Genomic DNA, 25,559 nt, shown 5'->3' on the forward strand with positions numbered 1-25,559 from the left:
GGGAAGCAATTATTCTATGAGTCACCCTAATTCTGCCTACTTATATTGTTCCTCAGAAGTAGCCACTGTTTCCATTTTGTGTTTCCTCTCAGTGGTGGTTAATATGTCTGCACCTACTTAAATATCTGTTCCTGTAAAAAAACACATAAACCTAAATGCAGCATGCTATGCACATAGTTCTGTACTTCATTATTTTCGCCTTTGGGTCTGTTGAGATGAGAGCAAATACTTTAGCTTTTAATGTGTCAGACACTGTTTTAAGCACTTGTCATGTAATGGGTTAAGTGCTGGCAGCGGCCCAGGAGGTAGATGTACTATGGTTCCTATCTACTTTATCTAGATGAGGAAAAGGAGGTTCTGAGAAGTGGGTTAAAGGAATAAAAGTCAGTCTCGGGCAATCTGGCCTTTCCATGCTCTTTACTACAGCTGTGCTTTTATCTTTATACATTCAGTTGATCATATGAAATTGCAGTTTTTGTGGGTCAGAAGTGGTTGAATATTAGCAGTTTCATATGGATCAACCTAATAGAGTTGCCTCAGTTTTTGCCTCAGTTTTTAAAACAACTGCATAGAATTTCACATGAAGATGGCCGTGATTTTTTTAATTCTTTTTAAAAGCTCTGTGCTTAACATGGAGCTTGAACACATGATCCCAAGATCAGGAGCGTCATGCTCTTACTGACTGAGCCAGCCAGGCACCCCTCATGATTTTTAAATTGCTCCCATTGGTTGATACTTAGGAGGTCCCCAATTCAATTTTACAACAGTACTGCAGTTAAAGATCTTTTTGCTTATGGGAGTTTTTACATGTGTTACAAGAGGAATTCTGTCAGAGGGTATAGACATCAAAAAAAAATTTTTTTTTAATGTTTATTTATTTGAGAGGGAGAGAGAGAGAGAGCCATAGAGTGTGAGCAGGGAGGGGCAGAGAGAGAGAGGGAGACACAGAATCCATAGCAGGATCCAGGCTCTGAGCTGTCAGCACAGAGCCTGAAACAGGGCTCGAACCCACAAACTGAAATCATGAAGTCGGATGCTTAACTGACTGAGCCATGCAGGCACCCCAAAGGGTATAGACATTTAAATATAGAACTTCCAGAAATTGCTTTCCAGAGAGGATAGAAGTTTGCATTTTCAGCTGCAGTGTGTGAGGGTGTAGGAAAGTATATGCAAGTTTCTCTGCACTCTATTGATGGGTACATTTGAGTTGTATACATGTTTGGTAATGTGTTCACCTGCATGGGATCCTGGCATTAATTAGTGAAGTTAGCTCTGAGCTCTGTTTAAAAAAAAAAAAAAAAATTTAATGTTTATTTTTGAGAGAGACAGAGCATGAGCATGAGCATGGGACAGGCAGAGAGAGAGAGAGGGAGACAGAATCTGAAGCAGGCTCCAGCTCTCAGCTGTCAGCACAGAGCCCAACATGGCGCTTGAACTCATGAATTGTGAGATCATGACCTTAGCCGAAGTTAGAGGCTTAACTGACTGAGCCACCCAGGTGCCCCAGAGCTCTGTTATTCCAGTATTAGATTATATTAATCTAGATTTTGGGACATCATAGCCTTGCTTAATTGTGTTCCCAGAGGCACTTCTTCCCCCGGTTGCTCTGTGCTCTGTGCTATAAGGTAAGTTGACACATTTGTTTCAGCCAGTTTTTTAAAAATTATTATTAGGTACGTTTTTTAACATACAGCTTGAAATAAGTGTTGGGCATCATCCTGTAAATTTTAGTTACTGATTAGACCTTAAATCTTGAGTTTTGAAGTTACTTGATTATACGCTTATATACCTATGAAACTCAAAGGAAAAAAAACTTAACTTACATTATAAATTTCTAAAATTTATCAGAACAAATTGTAATAAATAAAATTCTGAGAAAGATAACTAATGAAGAAGGTAATGAGAAAATGACCCATAAATTAAAAAACAAAAAAAATCAGTAATGGGGGCGCCTGGATGGCTCAGTCGGTTAAGCGTCTGACTTCGGCTCAGGTCATGATCTCAACAGTTTGTGAGTTCGAGCCCTGCATTGGGCTCTGTGTTGACAGCTCAGGGCCTGGAGCCTGCTTTGGCTTCTGTGTCTCCCCCTCTGTCTGCCCCTGCCTGCTCACGTTCTGTCTCTCTCAAAAATAAATTAAAGAATTAAAAAATTCAGTAATGAAAGAAGTTTTTTAACCAGTTGCATGTTGATTTCCTTAGAAGAGGTATAGAATCACATTTCAGTTGATTTTGAATTGAAACTGCAGATGGGGACTTCACAGTGGAAACACAATTTGGATTTTAATTATTAGTTGAATCACAAGATTCTCTTCAACCAAACTCTTAAGCCTTGTTCCTTGTCCTTCCACTAGCAGGGTCCTTAGCTGCAGCCATGCACAAGTTACGTTTTCTTCATTGTGCCATACCTCTGCGTGTTTGCATAAATGTCTGTTAGGTTCTAAGTATACAGAAAGTATTCCTGTAAGGATATATTCCAACATTTTCTGAGTTTAAAACTCCCTTGCAAAATTCTCCTTCAAATGCCCAGGATTTTTATATTTTATAGATCATTTTCAAGATTTTAAAAATTGCTTCTTGTTTTACTGTTTCCTAAGGCCTACGTATTGCATTTATCCAGAAGTGTCAACTAAACATATTTTTTGGCTCCTAGGCTTCCAGTGTTCCTTTATCTTCCCCTTTCCTGTTTGAAGGATTCCCACTCACTACTATCCCATTGTTTTTGACCCTATCCAAATTGGCTGTGGTTGCCAATGCAGGCTAATGACTAATTGGGATTTTGGTTTTTTCAAGCATGCTCTTCCCCTCCCCATTAAGATGGTTGATCTTGTTTATGTAGATTCTTATTTGGCCCTTCCCTTTTATTTATGATTCTTGTCATTCTATTAAATAATACTTGGTGCTACTAATTCACATTGGTGAGCAGAATGAGGCAAAAATGATCATTTTTCTCTTTATCGTGCTACTCTTGATTCAGACTTTTTGGTGACCATCTCTTGTTTCTACCTTTCACTAGTTAAAGAATCCTTTCAGGGGCATCTGGGTGGTTCAGTTGGTTAAGAATCCATTTCTTGATTTTGGCTCAGGTTGTGATCTCGTGGTTCATGAGATTGAGCCCCGAGCCAGGCTCTGTGCTGATAGTGGGGAGCCTTCTTGGGATTTTCTCTCTCCTTCTCTCTGCCTCTTCCCTGCTTGTGCTCTGTCTCTCTCTCTCTCTCTCTCAAAATAAATAAATAAACATTTTCCATTTTTTTGTGTGTCTTCTTCCATTTCTTTTATAAACTTTCTATAGTTTTCAGCGTACAGATCTTTTACCTCCTTGGTTAGGTTTATTCCTATATTTTATGGTTTTTGGTGCTATTGTAAATGGGGTTGATTTCCTTGATTTCTCTTTCTGCTGCTTCATTATTAGTGTATAGATATGCAACCGATTTCTGTACGTTGATTTTATATCCTTTGACTTTACTGAATTCACATATTAGCTCTAGCGGCTTTCTGGTGGAGTCTTTCGGGTTTTCTATGTAGAGTATAATCCAGTGAAGAAATGGGCGGAAGACATGAATAGACACTTTTCCAAGGAAGACATCCGGATGACTAACAGACACATGAAAAGATGCTCAGCATCACTCAGCATCAGAGAAATACAAATCAAAAGCACAATGAGATGCCATGTCACACTGGTGAGAATGGCTAAAATTAACAAGTCGGGTAACAATAGATGTTGGTGAGGATGTGGAGAAAGGGGAACCCTTTTGCATTGTTAGTGGGAATGCAAACTGGTGCAGTCACTCTGGAAAACAGTATGGAGGTTCCTCAAAAAATTAAAAATAGAACTACCCTACGACCCAGCAATTGCAACACTAGGTATTAAGTCAGAGGATACAGGAAGTGCTTTGAAGGGGCACATGCACCCCAATGTTTATAGCAGTATTGTCAACAATAGCCAAAGTATGGAAAGGGCCCAAATGTCCATCGATGGATGAATGGATAAAGAAGATGTGGTACACACACACACACACACACACACACACACACACACACTATGCAGTATTACTCAGCAACAAAAAAAGAATGAAATCTTGCCATTTGCAACAGTGTGGATGGAACTGGAGGGTATTATGCCATGTGAAATAAGTCAGGGAACGATAAATACCATATAATTTCACTCGTGGAATTTAAGAAACAACAGATGAACATAGGGAAAGAGAAGGAAAAATAAGATAAAAACAGGGAGGCAAACCATAAGAGACTCTTAAAATACAGAGAATAAACTGAGGGTTGCTGGAGGGGAGGTGGATGAGGAAGGGATGTGCTAGATGGGTGATGGGCATTAAGGAGGGCACTTGTTGGGATGAACACTGGGTGTCATATGTAGGTGCCGAATCAGTGGGTTCTGCTCCTGAAATCAATACTACATTGTATGTTAACTAAGTTAAATTTAAATAAATCAAAAAAAAAAAACATGACAAAATTTTTTAATAAAATAATAAAGTATCTTTTCAAGCAGGATTTCTTCTACCAAGTTCATTATGGTGCATATTTATCCCGTCTGCTTCTGGATACATACAGTGATTAGAGTTTATTTAATATTTCCTCACAGAACCTAATAAGATATAAGGCATTGGTTGTCAGTGTTTGTTGATCTGAAATGTTAATTTGAGATTTTCAGGTAAAATTAGGTTTTGGATCATCTTAGCATGCGGTGTAGTTATGGTTTCCCATTGTTTGTAGTAATTAGATGCCATTTTATAGTTGGAACGGGAGATGGGGTGAAGCAACATGCAGTTTTATCTGTTTTATCCTTTTTTTCTTTCTTTTTTTTCGTTTTTGTTTTTGTTTTCGACAGAGAAACTTTTCCATGTCTGTTAATAGTGCTGCTGTCCTGCGATTGACAGGACGAGGAGGAGGAGGAACAGTGGTGGGGGCTCCTAGAGGTCGAAGTTCTTCAAGAGGGCGAGGTGAGCTTCCATGTGGCAAATGTAATAATGGAGGAAGAGGAGAGAGAAGTCACTTTAAACATACAATACTTGATTTTAAAAAAACTGCTTTTGACATTCACTCTGTGTTCAGTGTCCGAATATTTGTTTCCTGAATCATTTCTCGGTGTATCAGCTCCACACCTCCTGATTTGGAGCAGAAGAGGGTAATTCTTGAGCGTGAGGGTTCCTCGTTAACTTTGGCAAATCCCCATCCATATTCCTCATCCCCAGGGAGCCTTGCCCTTTGCCATAGCTCCGGGAAGTGCCTTGGCTGCTGAGGCAGCAGCTAAGTCCCCGCAGGCCTTGGTGACACACCCTTTCTATATAAGGCCGTGTGCGAGGAGTGTCCCCAGCCAGAGAGACGCTTTAGTAAAAGCCCTCTGTCTCATCAGCGCCAGGGCTCTTTTAGAGGGTAGAGCAAAAAATAATTATGTATCAGTCAACTTACTTAACCTATGGTTTTATAGATTTGTGTCTCCGAAGAATTATTTTGTTGATATTACTTGTTTTTTCGCTGTCTGTTCCTTGTTTTTTATTCATTGATTTTCTGCAACATGAGGCCATTCTGGATGTTTTCAATATAAATATTCAGCATTTACCTCTTGAGTTGGTTAACTCATTGCAGTAGTCTAGACATCTCTTGTAATTTTTGAAGAAGTGCTTCAGAAGTGGAAGAGTTGGGTGTCTGCAGAGCCAGAGGCCACTGTCTCCACATACCACACCACCCAGGTTGGTGTGATCAAGGGTGTGGAATATCTGGATTCTCTTTTTCTTAAAGTTGTGCCTTATGAATAGAATAATTTATACTCAGCCTTTATAGAGGCCATATTAAGTTCTGCACTCCTGTGAAGAGGACACTTTCGGTAGTCCATTCCGAATGTGGGAATGCAGGGCGCCTGGGTGGCGCAGTCGGTTAAGTGTCTGGCTTTTGATTTCGGCTCAGGTCATGATCTCACGGTTCGTGAGTTTGAGCCCCACGTCAGGCTCTGCGTAGAGCCTGCTTGGGATTCTGTCTCTCCTTCTTTCTGCCCTTTCCTCGCTTGTGCACTCTCTCTGTCTTTCTCTCTCAAAATAAATAAGTAAACTTAAAAAAAAAGTGTAGCATGTGGGAGCGCAGGGGTGGCGAATAATAATGCGGCAGCTGAAGCTCTCCGCTTGTAGGCCACGTACTGTTAGCAAGGTATACGTGGTTTTTCCTTCTGAATTTGTCAGTTTCCAGAACGGTAGTTTTTAACCTGGGGATTTGTTAGAAGTACTTCTGCAGTCGGATCCTGGGTGGTGAGATTTAGGCATGTGTGTGCTTCAAAAGCTCCCCGTGCCATTTAGCTTCTCACGTGCAGTGAGGTTCCGTTGGTCCAGAATTCACCTGAGGTCTTTGTGGTGTGGTGCAGTGGTGATGTGGAGATGGCTCTGGGCTACTGCTTGGGTGTTGCCTATGATTTTCTTTGGTAGGCTGGCAACAGGGGGAGGTTGCACTCAGGTGGCTTTGCCTCCAGTGCTTTTTAGGGTAAGTTGTACAGAGATGATTATTCAAGAAGGGTGGTCCACAAGCCAGCACTTCTGTGAACCTCAAGTGATCACCAACTTTGTGTGCTGTAAATACACACCAGTCTCTCTAAACAGTCTTTAAAAAACTCCATATTGAGAAACAAACTGAAGGATTGGTAAATTTCTCCCTGCTTTCTGATTCTTTCAAGTGGGGGGTTATCGCATAGTGTCCTACATTCAGAATTTAAACTGGGCATGTGCAAAAAGATAGATACTGTGAGAAAAGCAGTGACTTAATTAACATTGATATGAACAAATGGTATGAAACTGGTCAAATGAATGAATTCACTTTGTAAAAAACATTTTTAGCATCATTGTCCAAGATGTGATTTCTTTTCCGATGATTTCATGAGATCATTAATCTGGTTTTGTTTTCTTTAGTTAGTACTTAATTTTAACTTGTTGGTTAAGTGATGATTATTATGGCTCCCCCCCATGGGCAAAACTAACGTTAGATGGTTATTTTGGCTCTTTTTAACTTGAGATTTTGTTTTTTTATTAAAATATTTTATTTATTTTTGAGAGAGAGACACACACACACTCACACACACACACATACACACACAGAGTGTGAGCAGGAGAGGGGCAGTGAGAGAGGGAGACACAGAATCCAATGGAGGCTCCAGGCTCTGAGCTGTCAGCACGGAGCCCGATGCGGGGCTTGAACTCATGAATCACGAGATCATGACCTTAGCCTAAGTTGGATGTTTAACCGACTGAGCCACCCAGGTGCCCCAAACTTGAGGAGATTTTGATGTGAAAACCGACTGACTTCTAGACTTCTAAATATCGGGAACTAGTGAAATTTCAACAAACAAATGGGTGGGGAAACAGTGTAAAATGTCATCTTTCTATTTTACCTGGTTAAGGTGTTTAAGAGCACAGCAGATCCACACAGCTGTCAGCCACTTGTCTTTATCATCGTTTAAAGGAAGTATATTTTAATCCCCCAAAAGAATCGGGTGAAATCTCAGACAATAGGACAGTCCTTTGAATATTTAGCTGTGTGAGAGATTCATCATGTTATGTGTACTTGCTGCTGCTTATATGAGAACTGTATTTAGAGATGATTATGGTCCTTACAACTGGAAAGCTCTAGAATCGGATTCTTTTTATGTGTCTCCTTATAATAAGCTTTAGTCTGATAAGGAGGACCAGTACCAGTGCTAGTTAACTTGGCAGAAAATATTTTTGTCTGTGGTTTGCTTGTTTTTCTGGCAACCTGAAGGCTTTTTTCATATTCAGGTTTCTAAAATAAAATACTTTTTCAAGGTGCTTGGTACTTATTGGTTTACTGAGAAAATTGTCCTCTTCAGAAGAGGGGACTTTCTTACACCCCAAGAATCATCATTGCAGGAGATCCACCCCAGTGTTACATAACACTTGGCATTATACTGTTTTAGGATTTTACATAAAATGTATACATTTGCAGTATCTTATCAAAAGCAGGGATTCCTAGCCTGTGGGTTGATATTCACTGGTAGCCGTGTTATTATAAGCATGTTATCGAATGAGTAATTATGTTATTATAAACGACTGGGAATCCGTATGTGCATCAGGCATTGTCTAAACACTAAATTATATTATTATACACATTTGATACTGTGTTTCAAATAACATGCACTTTTTTGATTAATAGAATGCAGATACTATTTTTTAAAAAATGTATACATTTCCTAAGGAGAGAGGTACTGAAATGGGAAACTGGGGAGTCGACTTTATGTTGATATAAAGTTAGATTGACTGGAAAGTAACTTTTAGATTATTATATTTTAAGCCTAGTCTCATTTCCATTTTACAGATGAAGAAATGTGGGTTACCTGGACTAGTTATGAGGGGTACCCTTCTGTGCATTTCATAATAAGGTTACATAAAAGTACAAGTATATTCTGAGTCAGGTTTTCATACATTATAAGCAGAAAGTAGAAATCCTATGTGGATATTTGAAATAATTATTTAACTCACTTGTATTTAGCTTTGGAATGCATTCTTTCGTTCGTAATTCATCATCATTTTTTTTACACTGTTAAAAATGGTGAGCTACGGATGATGGGTAATATTTTATCTAAGTACAGCTCTAAACTCCCCACCCTTTTCCAGTTTTCTCATCTGTGTGTTGGATACAAATGGTGCGCATTAGTTGAGAAAACCTCACATTGTGCAGAAAGTATAAAGCTAAAACGTTCCTATTGCTTTCTGCCCCCAGAGCACCAGTTGGATGGATATTCCTCCTGATCCCAACAGCCATATAATTTATATAAGCGGAGTTATTTTTATAAGTATTATTCTGTTATTCAACAGAATAACGTAGATTTCTTTTAATGTCACCGTTTTATCTTCTGTGGCTTCATAATGTTCTACTAAAATTTAATATTATTAAAATTTATTTAGGTTATTTCTGGTGTTACACATTGCAGTGAACATCTGCATATATATGTATTTGCATGTTTGTGTATTTCTGTTAGGATAAATTGTGGTTAGAATCGTTGAGTCAGATTTTGATAGATCTGACCAAATTGACTTCAGTAAAGACCAGTTTACATCTGAACATTTAGAACCTCTCAGTCTCTGCATACAGCACATTCTCACTAGCTCCGGTTCAAATTTAGTCCTGATGTTTTTCTTCCTTGAAGACTTGAGCAAAGGGGAAAGAGTGCTTTTGTTGGTGTAGAACATCCTTTACGGAGTTAGTTCCCAAAATTGATAGAGTTGGCCATATTAAATTATCCTTTCTTTTTTTTTTTTTTTTTAAGTTTTTTTTTTAATGTTGATTTGTTTTTTAGAGACAGAGACAGAGCATGAGTGAAGGAGGGGGAGAGAGAGAGAGAGAGAGAGAGAGACAGAATCCAAAGCAGGCTCCCAGGCTCTGAGCTGTCAGCACAGAGGCCGAAGTGGGGCTCCAACTCATGAACTGTGAGATCATGACCTGAGTTGAAGTTGGACGCCCAACCAACTGAGCCACCCAGGCGCCCCTTAAATATCCTTTCTGTGGAGTTAGATAAATTATATTAACGTTTGTGTTTCACTTTTGTATATTTTATCTGCTCTCTTCTGAAGCTCTCTAAATCTTTCATTTTTGTTGAAAATAATCCAATAAAAGGTCCAATTTGTAGTAATAGTTTACCGATCTTCTTAGAATTTTACTGTTAAACTTTTTATTAAAGAACTTAACGTTGACACTGTTTCTTATTCAGGACTGGGACTCTTAACACCTGTTTTCTAACTTGTTTCTTTCAACCTCCTGTGGTCTAGCCTCTTCAGTGCCATTATTGGTCTCTCAGGTAAAGATCCGTCAGGCCTTGCTAAATGTTTAAACATAGACATCCTCTTTGTGTGGAGACAGAACTTCAAAGATTAATCGTTGGTGTTGAATATGTGTCAAATATTGACATCTGAGTATCATTTTTTCTGTTTTCTTATTTTCAGGCAGAGGCAGAGGTGAATGTGGTTTCTACCAAAGAAGCTTTGATGAAGTAGAGGGTGTCTTTGGTCGAGGAGGTGGCAGGGAAATGCATAGGTCACAGAGCTGGGAGGAAAGGTAACTAAAAGATCCAGATCTTGGCAAAAAGACTCCTTGGTGTAAAAAAAATTTTTTTCTGCTTTCTCCAGAGGAGACGTTTCTTTGTATAGTTACAAGATTTCACTTAAAAAATGCTTTTAATTATTGAGTATCAAGATGTATGTTAGAAAGTTTTAAATGATCCTTATTTAATGAAAGAAGCATTGGAGATAAATAGGTTAATATGTTAGTGCCAGCATGGATATTTCATAGTCAGATTTGTTATTTTATTAGTGTTCAGTGGGAGGCATTGACAATTGACATTTTATTTTTTGTTGCTATCAGTCAAAGCATCTTCTCTGTTCTTTGTGACTCTGTGAAGTCTGTTGATGAATGAGGGCAGTTCCACAAAGTTGTATGTACAAAGATGTTCACTGTGATGATATTTATAATATAATTAGAAACAAGCCAAATAGCTTAATATCAGCATGGCTTCTTATGTAATGGTATATCCACACAATAGAATATTCTGTAACCATTAAAAGTTAGGATGATTTTGAAAATACCTAATGATGTGGGAAACCACGTGCCAAAAATAGTATATAAAACTATATATAGTGTGTATCTAAAGTAAAGCATCTATCTAATTTTATCTAATTTTAAAAAACATTTCTGGGTCAATAGAAGCTGGCTTTTGGTAAGTGAGATAGTGGATATTTTTGTTTTCATCTTTGTGTTTTCTTATATTTTCCAAATGTTGGGTGCTGTTTGTTTTTACAATTTGAAAAGGAAAGCAATGCTATTAAGGACAGATACAGCAGTGGTTGTCATGTATAGGAAATCTATATATTACTCCTAAGTCCTGTTTGAAACTTGTTTTATCTTTTCTAGAGGTGACAGACGTTTTGAAAAACCAGGACGAAAAGATGTAGGTAAGGCTTTCTTACTGTTTTGAAGTATTTTTATCTGAACTTCCATGATATTAGTTCCTAAAAGGCTCACATGTAAGGATCCATTTATTTAAAATTGACTCAGTTACCTGTGCCTCTCCAGTAGATGGAGTTGTAGCATTGCTTGGATTTATAATTCCGTGGTTATTTGATGGCTCTGTTGCACAAAACCAGGGGTGATGAACACAACCATTAGGATTTACTTGATTTAACTTTTTAGGTCTATGTATTCTTTGCAAGGCATATATTCTTTATTAAGGCTCTCTTGTGAAGTGAAATTTTAAGTTAGGAACCAGTCTGTTAACTCCTTTTCCAATGTAGATACTTCTCACAGGATGAAAAGAAACAGGGAAAAAGCTAGAATGCTTGTTTTTGTGTCAGAGAGCAAATTTTACAACTATGAATGTTCTTTCTTTAGCCTTTTATTATTGATCTGGTCTTTTTGATACCTAATCTTTGTTTTTTTTCTTGTTTTGAGATGAGAGGAGTCAAAATAAATTATAGTTAAGGTAGCTACTGAATTAAAAGGAACATAGTAAGAGAACAAGGTTTCAGTGTTTGTGATGAATTAATTATAGTTTATATTAAAGAACCTATAATGTTAAGATGGGCTTTTCTGACTGATTAAAGGTACTGCCTTCTAAAGTGCCAGTAGGTATTAAGGTCTGAGAGAAAAAAGGAATGCCAATTCATAGTAACATTGGATTCATTTATTTATGTATTTATGTATTTATTTAGAGAGAATGCGCACATAAGCATGTGTGAGTGGGGAACTTACAGGGGGCAGAGAGAGGGAGAAAGAGAATCCCAAGCAGGCTCTGCTCTGTCAGCATGGAGCCTGATGTGGGCTCAAACCTTTAAACTGTGAGATCGTGACCTGAGCTGAAGTCGGACACTTAACCGACTGAGCCACCAGGCACCCCCCCCCGGCATTGGAGTTATGAAAATTACCTTGTGATTTCCCAATTCCTGGAAGTACCAGAAAAGTTCTCCAGGCATGATTGTATCTGACAATAGTAAGCATTTGTCAAAAATATATGTTAAACATGTAAATATCATTCACAGACTGATTTGCAGATTTAAAAAAAATTTTTTTTTTTAACATTTATTCATTTTTGAGAGACAGAGAGAGACAGAGCATAAGCAGGGGAAGGGCAGAGAGAGAGGGAGACACAGAATCCAAAGCAGGCTCCAGGCTCTGAGCTGTCAGCACAGAGCCCGATGCAGGGCTCGAACCCACAAACCGCAAGATCATGACCTGAGCCGACGTTGGACGCTTAACCGACTGAGCCACCCAGGGGCCCCAAGATTTGCAGATTTTTTAAAACACCAAATAGTCAACTTGGCATCATTGTTTTCACACCAGTTCATTTTAACATATCAGTTATTTAAATTTCTCATTTATTAATATGCATTGGAAATAATCAATTATATTTATATTAATGAAAAGCCATTAAATGAGTGTAGCACCAAGAAATCTGGAACAGACTGGGTAGATAACTTACTGCTAGATGAATGGCTTTACTTGTATTGTAGACTGTTGGATAAATATAATTTGGAGGATGTTTTGAGACCTCTGCTCTCATCCTTGTCTGACTTAATACTTTTGCCAGTGACTAGAGACAGATAATGAGGGGTAGTTTAAAGAGTACACGGTTTTGAATCAGAAGATCACTGGTAATCTAAGCTCTCATATTCAGTAGTCTCATAATAAATACAGGTGAGAATGCCTTACAGAATTTTTAGGATTAAATAAGAGTATATGGACTCCTTTATTTGTTCAACAGTTACTGAATTCTGACTTGTATGATAGGTCTTGTGCTATGTGCTGTATAAACATTCCTTTTCTTTGGATGACAGTGTTGATGTGTGATCAGATTTTCAGATTACTCAGTAGTTAGAGGGGTAGCTATAGAGTGGAACACCTGGGACTTAAGATCAGAATTAAGATGGAACAAGAGACAAGATCTAATCAGATGGAAGTTTAACAGCAGAAAATGTTAACTCTCACGTAAACTCTAGAATTTAAGATATGGAATAATGGTGTAATAGCAACTTGCTGGGGAAAAGCACAGCTTTCTTAGCTGACTGTGGCCTCCGTGTTAACCAGCATAACATTTACTAGAACTGTAGGATCCTCATGAGGCGGGCAATAGGGACGCCTGCTGTCTTATGTTGACACAGGACAGCTTAAATATTGTGTGCAGGACTGGCCACACCTGGAAGGGATCCATATATTGGAGTAGAATGGGGCATTTGCAGCCCTGTGATGGTGAATGCCTGACGGAAATGGGGCTGTTTACACAGCAGACAAAACTGTGGACAGGACAGAGTGGGGAGGAGTGTTTTTAGGGTTACTGTCTGCAAATATTTGCTCAACAATTGAGAAAGAGGAATTAAGTTTGATCTGTGTTAGTCTAAAGGTTAGGTTTAAGGTGGTAGGTACTCAACATAGTCTCAGTTAAAAAGATCTAATAGAGGTGTCTGAAAATGACTTGGGTTGCTTTGGAAAAGCCCTGTGTTCTCTGTTATGACAGTAGCTCAATTTTAACTATTCACCACAGTCATACTTTCGTGGTTTGGTTAGAGTGTAAAGTTCGTTTTCATCATTATTTGCCCAACTTGTATTTTAACTAGTATATTAATTCAACCTGAGAAATCTCTCTGACCACTCTCTTTAAAAATACAGGTTTTGGGGGCATCTGGGTGGCTCTGTCAGTTAGCGACTGACTCTTGATTTCAGCTCAGGTTATCATCTCACAGTTTTGTGAGTTTGAGTCCTGTGTCAGGCTCTGGGCTCACAGCGTGGAGCCCACTTGGGATTCTCTGTCTCCCTCTTTCTCTGTCCCCTCCTTCACTTGTGCTCTCTCAAAAAAAACTTAAAAAAAAAAAACTTAAAAAAATACAGGTTTTTTCCTTTGTATACGTGTATACAAAGGTATATATTTGAAAAGATGAGTTCTGTAAAACTAAATTGATGTGAAGTGATTAAGAGTATAAAGAAAGTTTTCCCTACTAAAATATCAGGGCATGTTCCATATATATATTCAAATAAATCATAGTGGCTTTTATTGAATGTTTTTTGATAAGATGCTCACTTAGGTATATTAACTGTGCTAATAATTTTGAGCCTTTCTTTTTATAAGTAATCTGCTTTTGTTATAAATATTGTAGATTAAAAAGTTTTTTTCTTGGAGGTGCCTGGGTTGCTCAGTTGGTTGAGTGTCTATCTGACTCTTGATTTCAGCTCAGGTAATGATCTCACGGTTTGTGGGATCAAGCTCGGTGTTGGGCTCTGTGCTGACAGCACAGAGCCTGCTTGGGATTCTCTCTTTCCTTTCTCTCTGCCCTGCTCCCTGCTCATGCTGTGCACTTGTTCTCTCTCTCTCTCAAAAAAATTTGCTTTTGTATCTTCCACTTTTCAAGAATGGCAGTACTAAACTAGTTTGTTGGGGCAGAGTGATATATTGGTCACTTGTGAGATGTTCTCTGACATCAAATTAAGATAATTTGAGTACTAAAGGTTTCAGAATGACTTGTTTTTAAAATTAAAGATGGTTTATATCCTGTATTTGCTTCTTCTATTGGAGAGAAATGTGTATATTTATAGACATTGGGACAAGAATTGTACATAACGACTATGAACACATCTATGGGGCAATGTGGAGGTAGAAAAAGGCCTGTGATACTGGAATTATAATTTCTATTCAGTAGGAATTATTGTTGCAGAGGGGGAGATCAGTTCTGGTGATGATCTTGTAGTATGATTCTCTGAGGATGCAGTTGAAAGTTCATTAAATAAAAAATGATCCATTTGATACTAATAGGTTCAGCCTAATGTAATACCAGTTAGTGCATTTTGGTGTAAAATACTTTGAAGTAGACATAGCAGCTTTTGGTTATTAGGTGCTGCCTGCAGTAGGTATTATGGGCTTGTACATATATCAAAACTAGATGTTATGTTTTTAGTAACTGCTTGTGTAGTTTGTTGGGATTGTCATGCTTATCTGTATCAGTTTCCTAAATCATTTTTAAAGTTAATTCCAACATGGTCTTCTTAGTCATGAATCTAAGGTATCATCCTTGGGCTCCCAGGTGCCCCAGATTAGTGAGCTGTGTAGCCAGGAATTAGAGATGCTGTTCCCATCTCCCAGTAATCACCCCCTCTTTCCATTTGTACTCCCTTCTCCTGCCAAGGAGAATGGTATCTTGGCGGAAAACTTAATCCTTAATGTAGAAGCTGTGATTCACTGAAAGTAAGTGAAAGAATCATGAACAGTGCTTTCAGAAGCTTTAAGCCACCTAGACAGAAGTTTCTGATTTTCTGATTGCATTTCTTAGTTGTCTACTTGTGAAACATTTATCAAATAGCATTAGTATACCAACAGTTATTTTGGGGTGTGTGTAGGGGAAGTCACATCTAGTTTTCAGAGGCAGAGCTTATATGTACATTGTGTACTTTGAGAGTGCTCTGACTTGAATGGAGAACATGCTGTGTCTGCAGGGAGACTCATCCCAGATCTTTGGGCAGCTTCACCTAACTGTTGGGAGTTGTAATCTGTGTAAGTGATATAGAGCTCTTAGGAAAAAACATACCATGTAAATCTTTGATACTACTTTATTTTCACAGGTTAGGTGAATCTTGTTACTTTATTATAGAAATAAGAATTCCTGTTGTCTATATGGGTTATGACAGTCCTGGGTTGGAAAAAAAAGTCTGTTGGTCTGGTTAGCATTTAAGGATGCCTAAAAGTTTCAAACAGCAAAAGTTTACAATAATTAAGTTTCTGTGTCCTTGACTTTTTTTTTTTTTTTTTTTTTTTTTTTTTTTGCTGTTATCACGGTTTGACTACTCCAGAGCTCTTCTTTATTTGCTTTTCCTTTTGGTCAAAGAGTAGAAAAATGTGACTGCTGCTCTGCCCTGCTTGTCACACCAGATTGCCTTTACTAGGCTAGTATTTATTCATGGGCTGATTCCTGGCTCGGTCATCACCAGTGGGGAGGGTTAATCTTTTACTTTTCCTACTAAACTTGAAGAAGGAGAATTACAGAAAAGAAGAGCAGCCACAAATCTACTTGAAATCTGATAGGGTGACTTTTTTGGTTCTTGTTTGCTTTGAAGACAGTTTTTTCTTTTTTTAAATCAAAATGAAGGCTATGCAGAGGGAATGGTTTTAAATTAAACTGGAGGTAAGGGAAAGCGTTCATCTAAGTATATATTAAATAAAAATTGAAGCAGAGAGAGAGTATAATTTTCATGGAGTATTAGATTTGGTAAGAAATAATAGAGTTTATCTAGTTCAACCTCCTACTGATGAATAAACACTCATTTTGTGTTTATAGAAAAAACTATTTGAAGTTGGAAACAGGAATTTGGGTTTGAAAATACTTTGTTGCCTAATTATTTTTTGCTTTATCTACTGGAGATTTTTTTCCTATTTGAATTATGTATAAGTAAACCTTTATATCTACAAAAACTTAAATAGCTTTGCATTTATGAGTTATTTAGAGTTGTTGCATTGTTTTATACCATTGAATAGGTCATAGGTAAGAAGGGACTGTTTTTACTTAGAAGCCATTCAGATGAATAGTTGATTATGATTTTTAAATCACTGTTTGATAGTAGATATAATTTTGCATCTCCTTACAAAAATACCACCTTACAGGTTCCATTCAGGCTGGAGCTCTCACTTGATCTCATCACTTCTGCCACAAATATGTGAACATGTGCATGTGTTTGGGTATAATGCCTTTAGAGCTACATATAAATCTCTCCATTGTTTTTCTTGTGAATTTTTTTGTTCTTAGATGTTAAAAATTAAGGGGGGGTAATACTTACTCCAGCTTTGTAGTATGAAGAACCAGAGGAATGATCTTTGCTGTCTTGAAAAAATAACACTTTTAAAAGGATGTTCGCTAAATGTTGTGAAATCATCATTCTACCCAGGGGGCTAGGTTTCAAACTAGACTATTGCTTCAACTTGCAGATGAAAATGAGACATTTGTGGTTGATCTTAGAGTTCGGCTGAGTTAAACTTTACTGTCCCGTTTTCCCTTCATTAGTGGTATCATCCACGTTATGATAAATTCACCAACTTGCTGTTATATAAATATCTGTCATGTTGAGATGCATTGATTTCAGCAGATAACCACAGATACAAACTTATAAGGTAGAATGTTAAATTTCCAGAATGTGTATTATTAGCTCAGCCATTTTTATGGGCATAGGCTTGTTACCATGATATCATCAGAGAGATGTAATCAGCATTGAAAAAAAAGTTATAACGAAGGAAAAGTAGCTGCATAATACATTAAAAAATAGGGTGCCGTGGATACATCTTATTCTGTCAGTCCTGTTTCAGAGATCTGAAAATTGTCCATGCTTTGTCCATTGATACGGATGTCCAGGTCAGTCCTGTTTGGGCTCTTGGAGACCACAGGAGTGGGAAGTTCAGGAACAGTCTTGTCAAAATTCTCCATCTTGATTTGGTATTCACCTTTGGAACCCCGGGTCAACAGAGATGCAAAACAGTGATGTAACATGATTTCAGAGGGTAGGTAGGATGTCCTCCTTTGGCATATTTCTCCAGTCCCTTCCTGCATTGCTGAGAGGAATACAACTAATTCAAAGTGCGGAGGATTTTCATGCTGGAGCAGAGTAGCCAGAGGACTTGATGGTATAATGGAGTGATAGTAGGTTAGTGGAAAGATAAAGAATGGACATTCCTCAGAATTGATGCCATCAAGGTGGAAGTCCACACTGGTCTGGTAGAGTTCACCGTTTTCTCTTTCCTGATAGAGTACAGCGGAGACCCGGACGCTGGTTAGAGGGCTAGGTCGAGTGTTGGCCACTTGGAAAATTAGATTAGGTTTGCCATCTATGTGAGCTACTACTGCTAAGTCTGTAAAGCGAATTGAGAAAGCTCGATTTTTTGGCCGGGCAATCTTCGCCACAAAGGCACCTAAAGTAGAAACCATTGAATTTTTTTTAAAATGAACACTTGAAATATCAGTACCTTTTCTGAATGAGAAGGGTGTATCAAATAGTTACACATTCCTTGATGCGGTGCCTTCTAAGTGAGTCAAGAATTGAACACATTGTTAATTTGGGTAGTCTTACTTGCCTGAAGCATTTTTCAAAATGTACATACATCCTTATTTAAAAACTGTGATTTCAGAATGGTTAAGCAAAATTCACTTTGTTACAAAGAAATGTAACTGCGTCTTCTCATGTCTTATAAAATCAAATGGTCGTTTCCTACATTTCTGTCCCCACTTTAAAAAAAAGTAACAAGATTCACTTGTTACTAGAATCCATTTGTGATTTCGAGTTGAAGTAGAAATTAGATTTAGAGTAGAATGATTTGGGGTGGGGAATGGGACCAGTAGGATGAGGGATACACTGAGGAATTATTTAACGTGGAAACTTCTATAACTCCCCCCCCCCCCCCTTTATTAGAAGGTCTGCCCCTAAGGTGATTTCAGTGCACCTTTCAGAGTGCATCTTCTGTGTGCCCCCAACCTATAGGTTAGGGTTTCTTAACCACTTTTGTGCCACAGATCTTGTTGGCAGGCTGGTGAGGTCTATGGTCTATGGACCTCCTATCAGATTATGCTTTAAATGCATAAAAATAAAATGCATATACAGGAAACCAAATGTACTGAAATCCAGTTGAACATTTAAGAAAATTATAGTACTATATGTGCTTTAATAAAGCATTCAACAACAAGAAAAAATGCATTCAACAATGAAATTTAGTTGTGGGTTTAATAGTGTACTTTTGAAGTATCGGAGTGTGATACGAAAATGCTGATACTATTTTTTTGTTGTTATTGCCTACATTTATAATGGAAGAAATGGCAAATTTCAGTTGGGGTGAGTGAACAAAAATGCAAGTTTTTTCTAAGTTCTTGGATCCTCTAAATTTTATCTAATGACTGACCCAGTTAAAAAACCCTTGTAGAGCAGTTAGGTGATTTGTTACAGGTTATAAAGTTGGTTGGCAGCACAATGGACTTGACTCCAGATCACCCTTCATATGGCCCATTACTTACCTTTTCAGATTATCATTGGGTAGTGTGTTAAAGCCAGGTTTTCTTTTCGGGTTTTTTTTTTTAAATTTTTAAACTGTATGTATCACTTATAAAAATGACACTAACCCTACTTTATTAGAAGAAAGTCTTATGTGTTAATCAGGTTTATATGTAAAATTTCATAATCTTTGTGGCCATATTTCAAGTTAAGTATGTGTATACTTGATCTCTAAATATGCTGACTATGGTGCTCTGGGCTCACTGGTGAATGTTGAGTAAATGTTGAACAGATGAACTCAGAGGAGGAAATTCTAACCCAGTAAAGGGGGAAAAAAAATCAAATTCCTTTGTTAGATAAAACGATTGTCAGAATATGCACTGAAAATATTTATTCACCTATTTAACAAAGCATTTAGCTTCTCTGAAGAATACCCTTTACATCTTCTGTTAATATATTTTTTTGGTATATGGTGTTGCTTGCAAGTTAGTGTCAGAATGACCCTTTCTTTTTTCTTATAGAGTTCTAGTAGGTAAAATTTAAGAGGTTTCTTACAATTTCACCTATCACTTGGCCCCAGACTTTCTTTTCAGTCGTAGAAATTAGCTGCTAATAACGCAAGTAAATGATTCTACAACACAGTTGTTTATAACTGACTATCGCCTCTCCAAAACACTTGTAATTTTTTTTTTTTTTTTAAAAACAAAAACAATTACCTGTGATAAAAGCCTCTAGCATGAGGCCTAGTAGCATTTGTATGGCAAGTAAGGCGATTGCACTTGGACAGTCACCACTGGGGAACATGGTACCATAGCCAATTGTGAGTTGTGTCTCCAGGGAGAAGGAGAATGCAGCTGTGAAACTGGTGATGTACTTCACACAGATAGTGTGGTTTTCAGGTGGGGCATCATGATCTAGTTCCAGATCACCATTCATCTCCGCTAGAACATACCAGAGCACTGCAAAGACAAGCCAGTGGACAACAAAAGAAGCAGAAAAGACCAACATCATCCAGCGCCAGCGCATGTCCATTAGGATTCCCCAAGCATCTCGAAGATATACAAGACCTCTTTGGGCACCATCCATTTGCAGTGTGCTGTGGCCGTCCTTGGTGACCATCCTCCGGTACCTCTGAGTTAGGAGAGGAGCAGTAGCTTTGCAATTACTGCCATCCATCTTGGTCTGTAATTTTCTGAAACCAAGAATAAGTTAGTAAGCTCTTAACTGTTCTATAGCTAATATTAATACATTTTGAGACTTCATTCACTTTGTCCTGTTTTTGGAATGCTTCCCTAGCTACTGGGCCAGCTTTTCCAGTCTGACAGCTCTCTCTCCCCTTTCGTGAAGGGGGCATTTACTGACTAAGCCATTTGTATGCTGCCTGATCAGGGGCTGCCTTAGGATCTTATTGTTTCTTTTGAATGGCTGTTAAACTATTGGCATTTTAATATTTTTGAGTATATTTTAAGATCCCTGAAAGTTGGGGATATGGTTTGTGGCTTGTCAGTGCCCCCTCTCTTGCAAGCGTCCAGGCAAAAGTAGCTGTTGATTTGACTAAACGTTATGTGTTTATCTACTTTTCATAATTAATAATTTAACATTACGAGTAATTCATAATTAAGAGGAATAAGTTAAATATGTGTTCCTCTGTGTAAATAACTAGAAAGCATTTGGAAATGTAGTGTTAAGCTGTCTGCAAATATTTGGAAACCGAACTTCGTGCTAGGACAGGTCTAAGCATTTAGAGACCTATGGTTGTAATGTATACTTTTTTTAAATTAGCCTGTTGAAAGTTTTATGAATAGGCTTTATTTGTTTTTGTCACTTTGTGACCATTTTCATGGATTCTTTCCTTCTTGCTGCCCTCTGAATATTCTAGATTCTGATTTGATTGTTGGGTGGGGAGAGAATTACTTTCTTAAAAAAAAATTTTTTTTTTTTAATTTATTTTTGAGACAGAGACAGAGCATGAGTAGGGGAGGGGCAGCGAGAGAGGGAGACACAGAATCCGAAGCAGGCTCCAGGCTCTGAGCTGTCAGCACAGAGCCCAACGTGGGGCTCGAACTCACGGACTGTGAGATCGTGACCTGAGCCGAAGTTGGATGCTTAACTGACTGAGCCACCCAGGCGCCCTGAGAGAATTATTTTCTTGGTAAATAAGAAATTCCAGGTAGAGATCGCTAGATAATGTTAGTTTTGAAAGTAGGTAAACCAGAAGAAAAAGCTTCAAGTGTAATGAACTGAGATAACCATTAAGGCACCAAATGGCAATTTTTAAAAGTTAATTAATATAATTAGTTTTTAGCTATAAACAGTTAAATTGTAAATCAGTGGGTATGCTTTTCTCTGTGTGGTGAAAAGAAAGCTAAGGTATGCTTTCTATGTGACTGTTCTTGCATGTGTCAAAAGCATCTTAAGACTTTTATGTAGAGCCTACCAGGAACAGAATGGGAATTGAAGCTTTGCATTTGACTCTGCCTAGCTGCTTCCTTCAGAAGTAGGTGTCCTTGAGAGTACTGCATTTCCCCTTCCTACCTTTTGAATGGCAGTGACGCTTAAGAAGAAGGGGACTAGAGGCATTGTTGCTTGGGTTTGCTGGATCCTTCTTGTATCTAGGGACTTGGGGGTCTGTGGAGACTCCCTTCCTGTGTTATGGGAATTGCACATTGGCCAGCTGGATATATACTTTCCCTCCCTCTCCGCCCCCCCCTTCCCGAGGCTAATATAACATTTATTGGTGATAGTAGAGACATTCTCTTGTATTTTCTTCAGATCTGAATTACTGTCGGAACACGGAGATAATTGTTAAAATTTATTTAGAGTGGATAGCCATTTTAGTTTCATATTATAAACTTTAAAAAACTCTTAGGTCATTAATGCTTTATAATTCATTATTCTAACAAGTGGTCATTATCATTTAATGTATTTTTTTCCCTCAGCATGGCTATTTAATGACTCATTTTGCTACATTCTTTAAATGTTTTAGGAGACCTTATCTCTGCCCTTTTGAAAGTAACAACAGAAATAATAAAATTTTCGTAGGCACTTTGCTAGATGTTTTCATATTGCATTATCTTTAATTCTTTGGTATCTCAGCAAGGTAGACATTATTACCCCATTTTTCAGATGAGGTCACCAAGGATCAGACTAGGCAGGTGGGAGCCTTAGATTATTTATGTTATTATCCATGTCTGACTAACTTTACGAGTTAATTTTCTTACTACAAATTTACTTACTATTTCCTAGGATCACAAAAGTAGTAAGTGTTGGTGAATCCCACACCAAATCCAGAGTCAGCATTATATTGCTTAAAAAATAGACATTTTAATCCTGGTTAGCCTTTGTGAGTAATACTATGTTCCATTTGACTAGTTTTGTTTGAGTCATTACAGAATATTTGGTCTTCATGAATGCTTAGGTTCAGCCCTGTGACTTTTAGGCAAGAAATTTATTTTCAGTTAAGGAAGACATTTGTAAAATTTGAAGATTTGCACAACTACAATTATTACATAGTTACATACAATTATTACATCTTTTGGATGTTACTAGATCAGTACAAATTAAAACAAAGTGTGGAGAGGAGAGTTCTTAGTAGCATTGCCTACTTTGTATTTTTCCAGGGAGAAAATAATTGTTAGGATGTATCATCATAATTTTATAAAAGAAAGGCATTTTGACACTCGAAGAGGAAGAAGGAGGATATAAGAAAGGATAGTTGTTGGCTGCCTTCAGAAAGGTTGTGAACCACTGCAGTGTCCTATATGGTTTCTTTTATTTTTTTTTCTGATTTTCAGGTAAAATTGGTATGTAACATTATATTAATTTCACCTTTAATATTCCTTCCTGCTTTGTGTATAAAGGTCTATCATGGGCCTTGTACCCCTGGTGCTTATTCCACCTAGGGAACTGCTGTCCTGGTGAATACTACTAATTGTTTACTGTTTCACAGTAGTTTTTTTTGGTGGGGGAGGGGAGGAGCTGCATGATTCTTAATTTTCAACCTACTTTATTAAATTCTAAAACTCATTATCTAGGGAGATAGCTTTTATATATATATATATATATATATATATATACACACACACACACACACACACACACACACACACACATACTGTTGCTAACAAAATTATTATTATTTGGGCTTTTTCGGGGTTGTTACTTGTTACAGCTTTATAACAGTTAACTCTAGACTTCTACAATTTCATTTTTTCTCTTGCAATTAATCAATACATGAAAAACCCTGTGAACAAGGATGTCAAAAGGCTAATATCAAAACCATGAAGTTTTCTGGTTTTTGTATATAAATCCTTGCTTGAACTTGTTTAGATTGTGTTGAGAAGTGGAGTAGTTGAGAGAAGTAAGATTTTGATCCCCACTTAACAGATTACCCTGAATACGTCCATCTTTGGATTCATGTAAACAGTATGGCTTAGCATAATGAAGACAAGGTGGGGAATCTAGCCTACCATGCTCTGGCTCTGTTGGTTACATAGCTGTGTCAGTTGGGCAAGCTACCCAATCCCCTTGGCCAGGCTTCCTTCTATTTAAAAACAGAAAAAGACAGGGAATTAAATAACACGGTCTCCTAAAACTCTGTGAATTTCTAAACTTACTTCTGCTTCTTTCAACTGACATAGGTTTCTTAGATGATTTTTTTTTTCTTTTCTCTCATGGTTTTACATTTGCTTACATGGTGCTTAAAAATTATATAATTGTTGCCTGATGTATATAGATTTTCTCTCCATCAGATTTAAAAAAGTGACTGATGGGCAGACATTATGTTTATACTATTACATTTCCAAGTAATTTTCATATCCCTACAGGTGTACAAATACTCTTTGAATATATTTGTCTTGGTTTGTATTTATATGATTCTCACTAACTGATCCCAATAGACAATAGAATTGAAGCTTGGGAAGGTTTGTTTGTATCTCCATGTGTGGGCTGGTAAAATATTTGTCCATTTATAAACTTTGGTGGAAAATACTACTTTATAAAAATGATAGTTTGGATGCTTCATTCTGGCTGTCAGGATTATTGATTCATTTTACTTGGTTGTAACATTCAAAATTATGTCTTTTGCCATATTGTAAGGTAGTAGTATCCTTCATGTTAAACAGTTGAGATAATAGGCTGTAACTACAAATGTTAAATGATCACAGCATTGCTCTGTATTTTTTTATGTCTGGTGTGAAAACTGATTGTACAGAGTCTTTTCTCTTCTACCCTCTATAATCAGGGCAGTGTGCTAACTCTTATATAAGCTCAGAGATTCTTGTATATTTTAATTTCTTACTTGTAGAAGAATCTACTAATTTCAGTACTAATTTAAAAAGACATTGAAAATTAGATATTCATCACTTTTTTCATGGATTAAAAAAAATTTTTTTTTGGTCATTTGTTTCTGTAGGCTTATTTTGGATTTTTAAAATCGCTTCCAAAAGAAATATATCTATATATATTTTTAAAAGCCACTGATTTTTTTCTAGGGTCTTTCCTTTCTACTCATTTTTATATTATAATGGGGAGTTAGTATACACTGAATAAAACAAGAAAATTTCCAGTAATGCTTTCAGTAGGGCTATTATCCATTTCTAAAATTTAAGGAAAAAGAATAAAGAACCTTAATATATGACCCTGTAGGTAATATCTTTGTTTAAAGAGTAAAGATACTCAGTTTCTTTCTCTGTTCCTCTTAAGGAAAGAAATAATATTATTTCATGTACTCACCAGTTCTTTTGCTGGGTCAGCCTGTGTGCACAGGTAGGTAGGTCTTGAGAAAACCAGACTTGTGGAGTCTGTCTTTTTGGTAAGGTAATTTTAATCTACAAGCCTAGCTTTTAGGTTCTCTTCTTGGACTGGGTTTACAGTTCACATTCCTCTGTTTATAATGTCGTGGGGGCTAGTTTCAGCTGAAGCTGATGTGATTGGTCACTTAGTCTGCAGGGGGGCCAATTAGCTCTGATCATGTGGAAAAGAATGCTGGTTTGTTAGGAGGTCTTTCTTTACCCAACACAAACCTTAACAATTCTGGAGAAAGCCTCCAGAACTGACTTGGAGAAGGGGTGCATTTTTTCCCTCTAATCAGGACCGGTCTTTAGTAAGTTTGCATAATCTTACTTAAGAGTTTATTTGAAAGTTCAAAGGGATAAAATTCCCTGCAAGGTTTCCTTTCAGCCGTCTTTCCTTATATAGCATGTTGAAGTGTGAGATACTTCCTTTACTATTCTTTTTTTTCCCTCCATTTCTTTGGGGAAGATTTCCTTGGATAAGGAATTTTAGGCATGAATTAATGGATTGATCTTACTAGTTTTCTTTGCATATTCCATCTCACTAGAATGGCTACCACTAATTGTAGAACTGGTTAATATAGGTAATTTAGTTACCTGAATTTGGGGTGGGGGGTGGAGGGGCAAGGAGGCAGGCCTTCCCCCCCCCCCGCCCCCCCATTTTTTTAAGGCTGTGTGTAGAGATCTTGAATAAGAATAAACTTAATTGTTTGGTACCTGGCACTTATCTTTAAAAAACACACCTATGAGAAGGAGCTGAAG

The 25,559-nt window shown here is 37.5% G+C and overlaps 2 protein-coding genes across 6 annotated transcripts in view; one reads left to right on the top strand and one right to left on the bottom strand.

Annotated features, from left to right (window-relative positions):
• Positions 1-25,559, top strand: part of GIGYF2 (GRB10 interacting GYF protein 2) — a 146,500-nt gene that overhangs the window by 53,549 nt on the left and 67,392 nt on the right. For 3 of the 5 annotated variants that reach the window (XM_030327408.2, XM_030327409.1, XM_032594539.1), the window contains 3 exons: positions 4,844-4,955; positions 9,951-10,062; positions 10,915-10,955. In XM_030327408.2, the coding sequence (XP_030183268.1) occupies positions 4,844-4,955; positions 9,951-10,062; positions 10,915-10,955 (265 nt within the window). Of the gene's footprint in view, positions 1-1,583; positions 1,626-4,843; positions 4,956-9,950; positions 10,063-10,914; positions 10,956-25,559 lie in introns of all 5 variants that reach the window. The other 2 variants (XM_030327406.1, XM_030327407.1) reach the window with 1 other exon arrangement.
• KCNJ13 (potassium inwardly rectifying channel subfamily J member 13) lies at positions 17,313-20,239 on the bottom strand. Its single transcript, XM_030327411.1, has 2 exons — positions 19,722-20,239; positions 17,313-17,935 (listed from the first exon to the last, which is right to left on the bottom strand). The coding sequence occupies exons 1-2, from the start codon at positions 20,179-20,181 to the stop codon at positions 17,313-17,315; spliced, it is 1,083 nt and encodes a 360-aa protein (XP_030183271.1). The 5' UTR covers positions 20,182-20,239.

Source organism: Lynx canadensis, chromosome C1, assembly GCF_007474595.2.
Source record: "Lynx canadensis isolate LIC74 chromosome C1, mLynCan4.pri.v2, whole genome shotgun sequence".
Taxonomy (NCBI): domain Eukaryota; kingdom Metazoa; phylum Chordata; class Mammalia; order Carnivora; family Felidae; genus Lynx; species Lynx canadensis.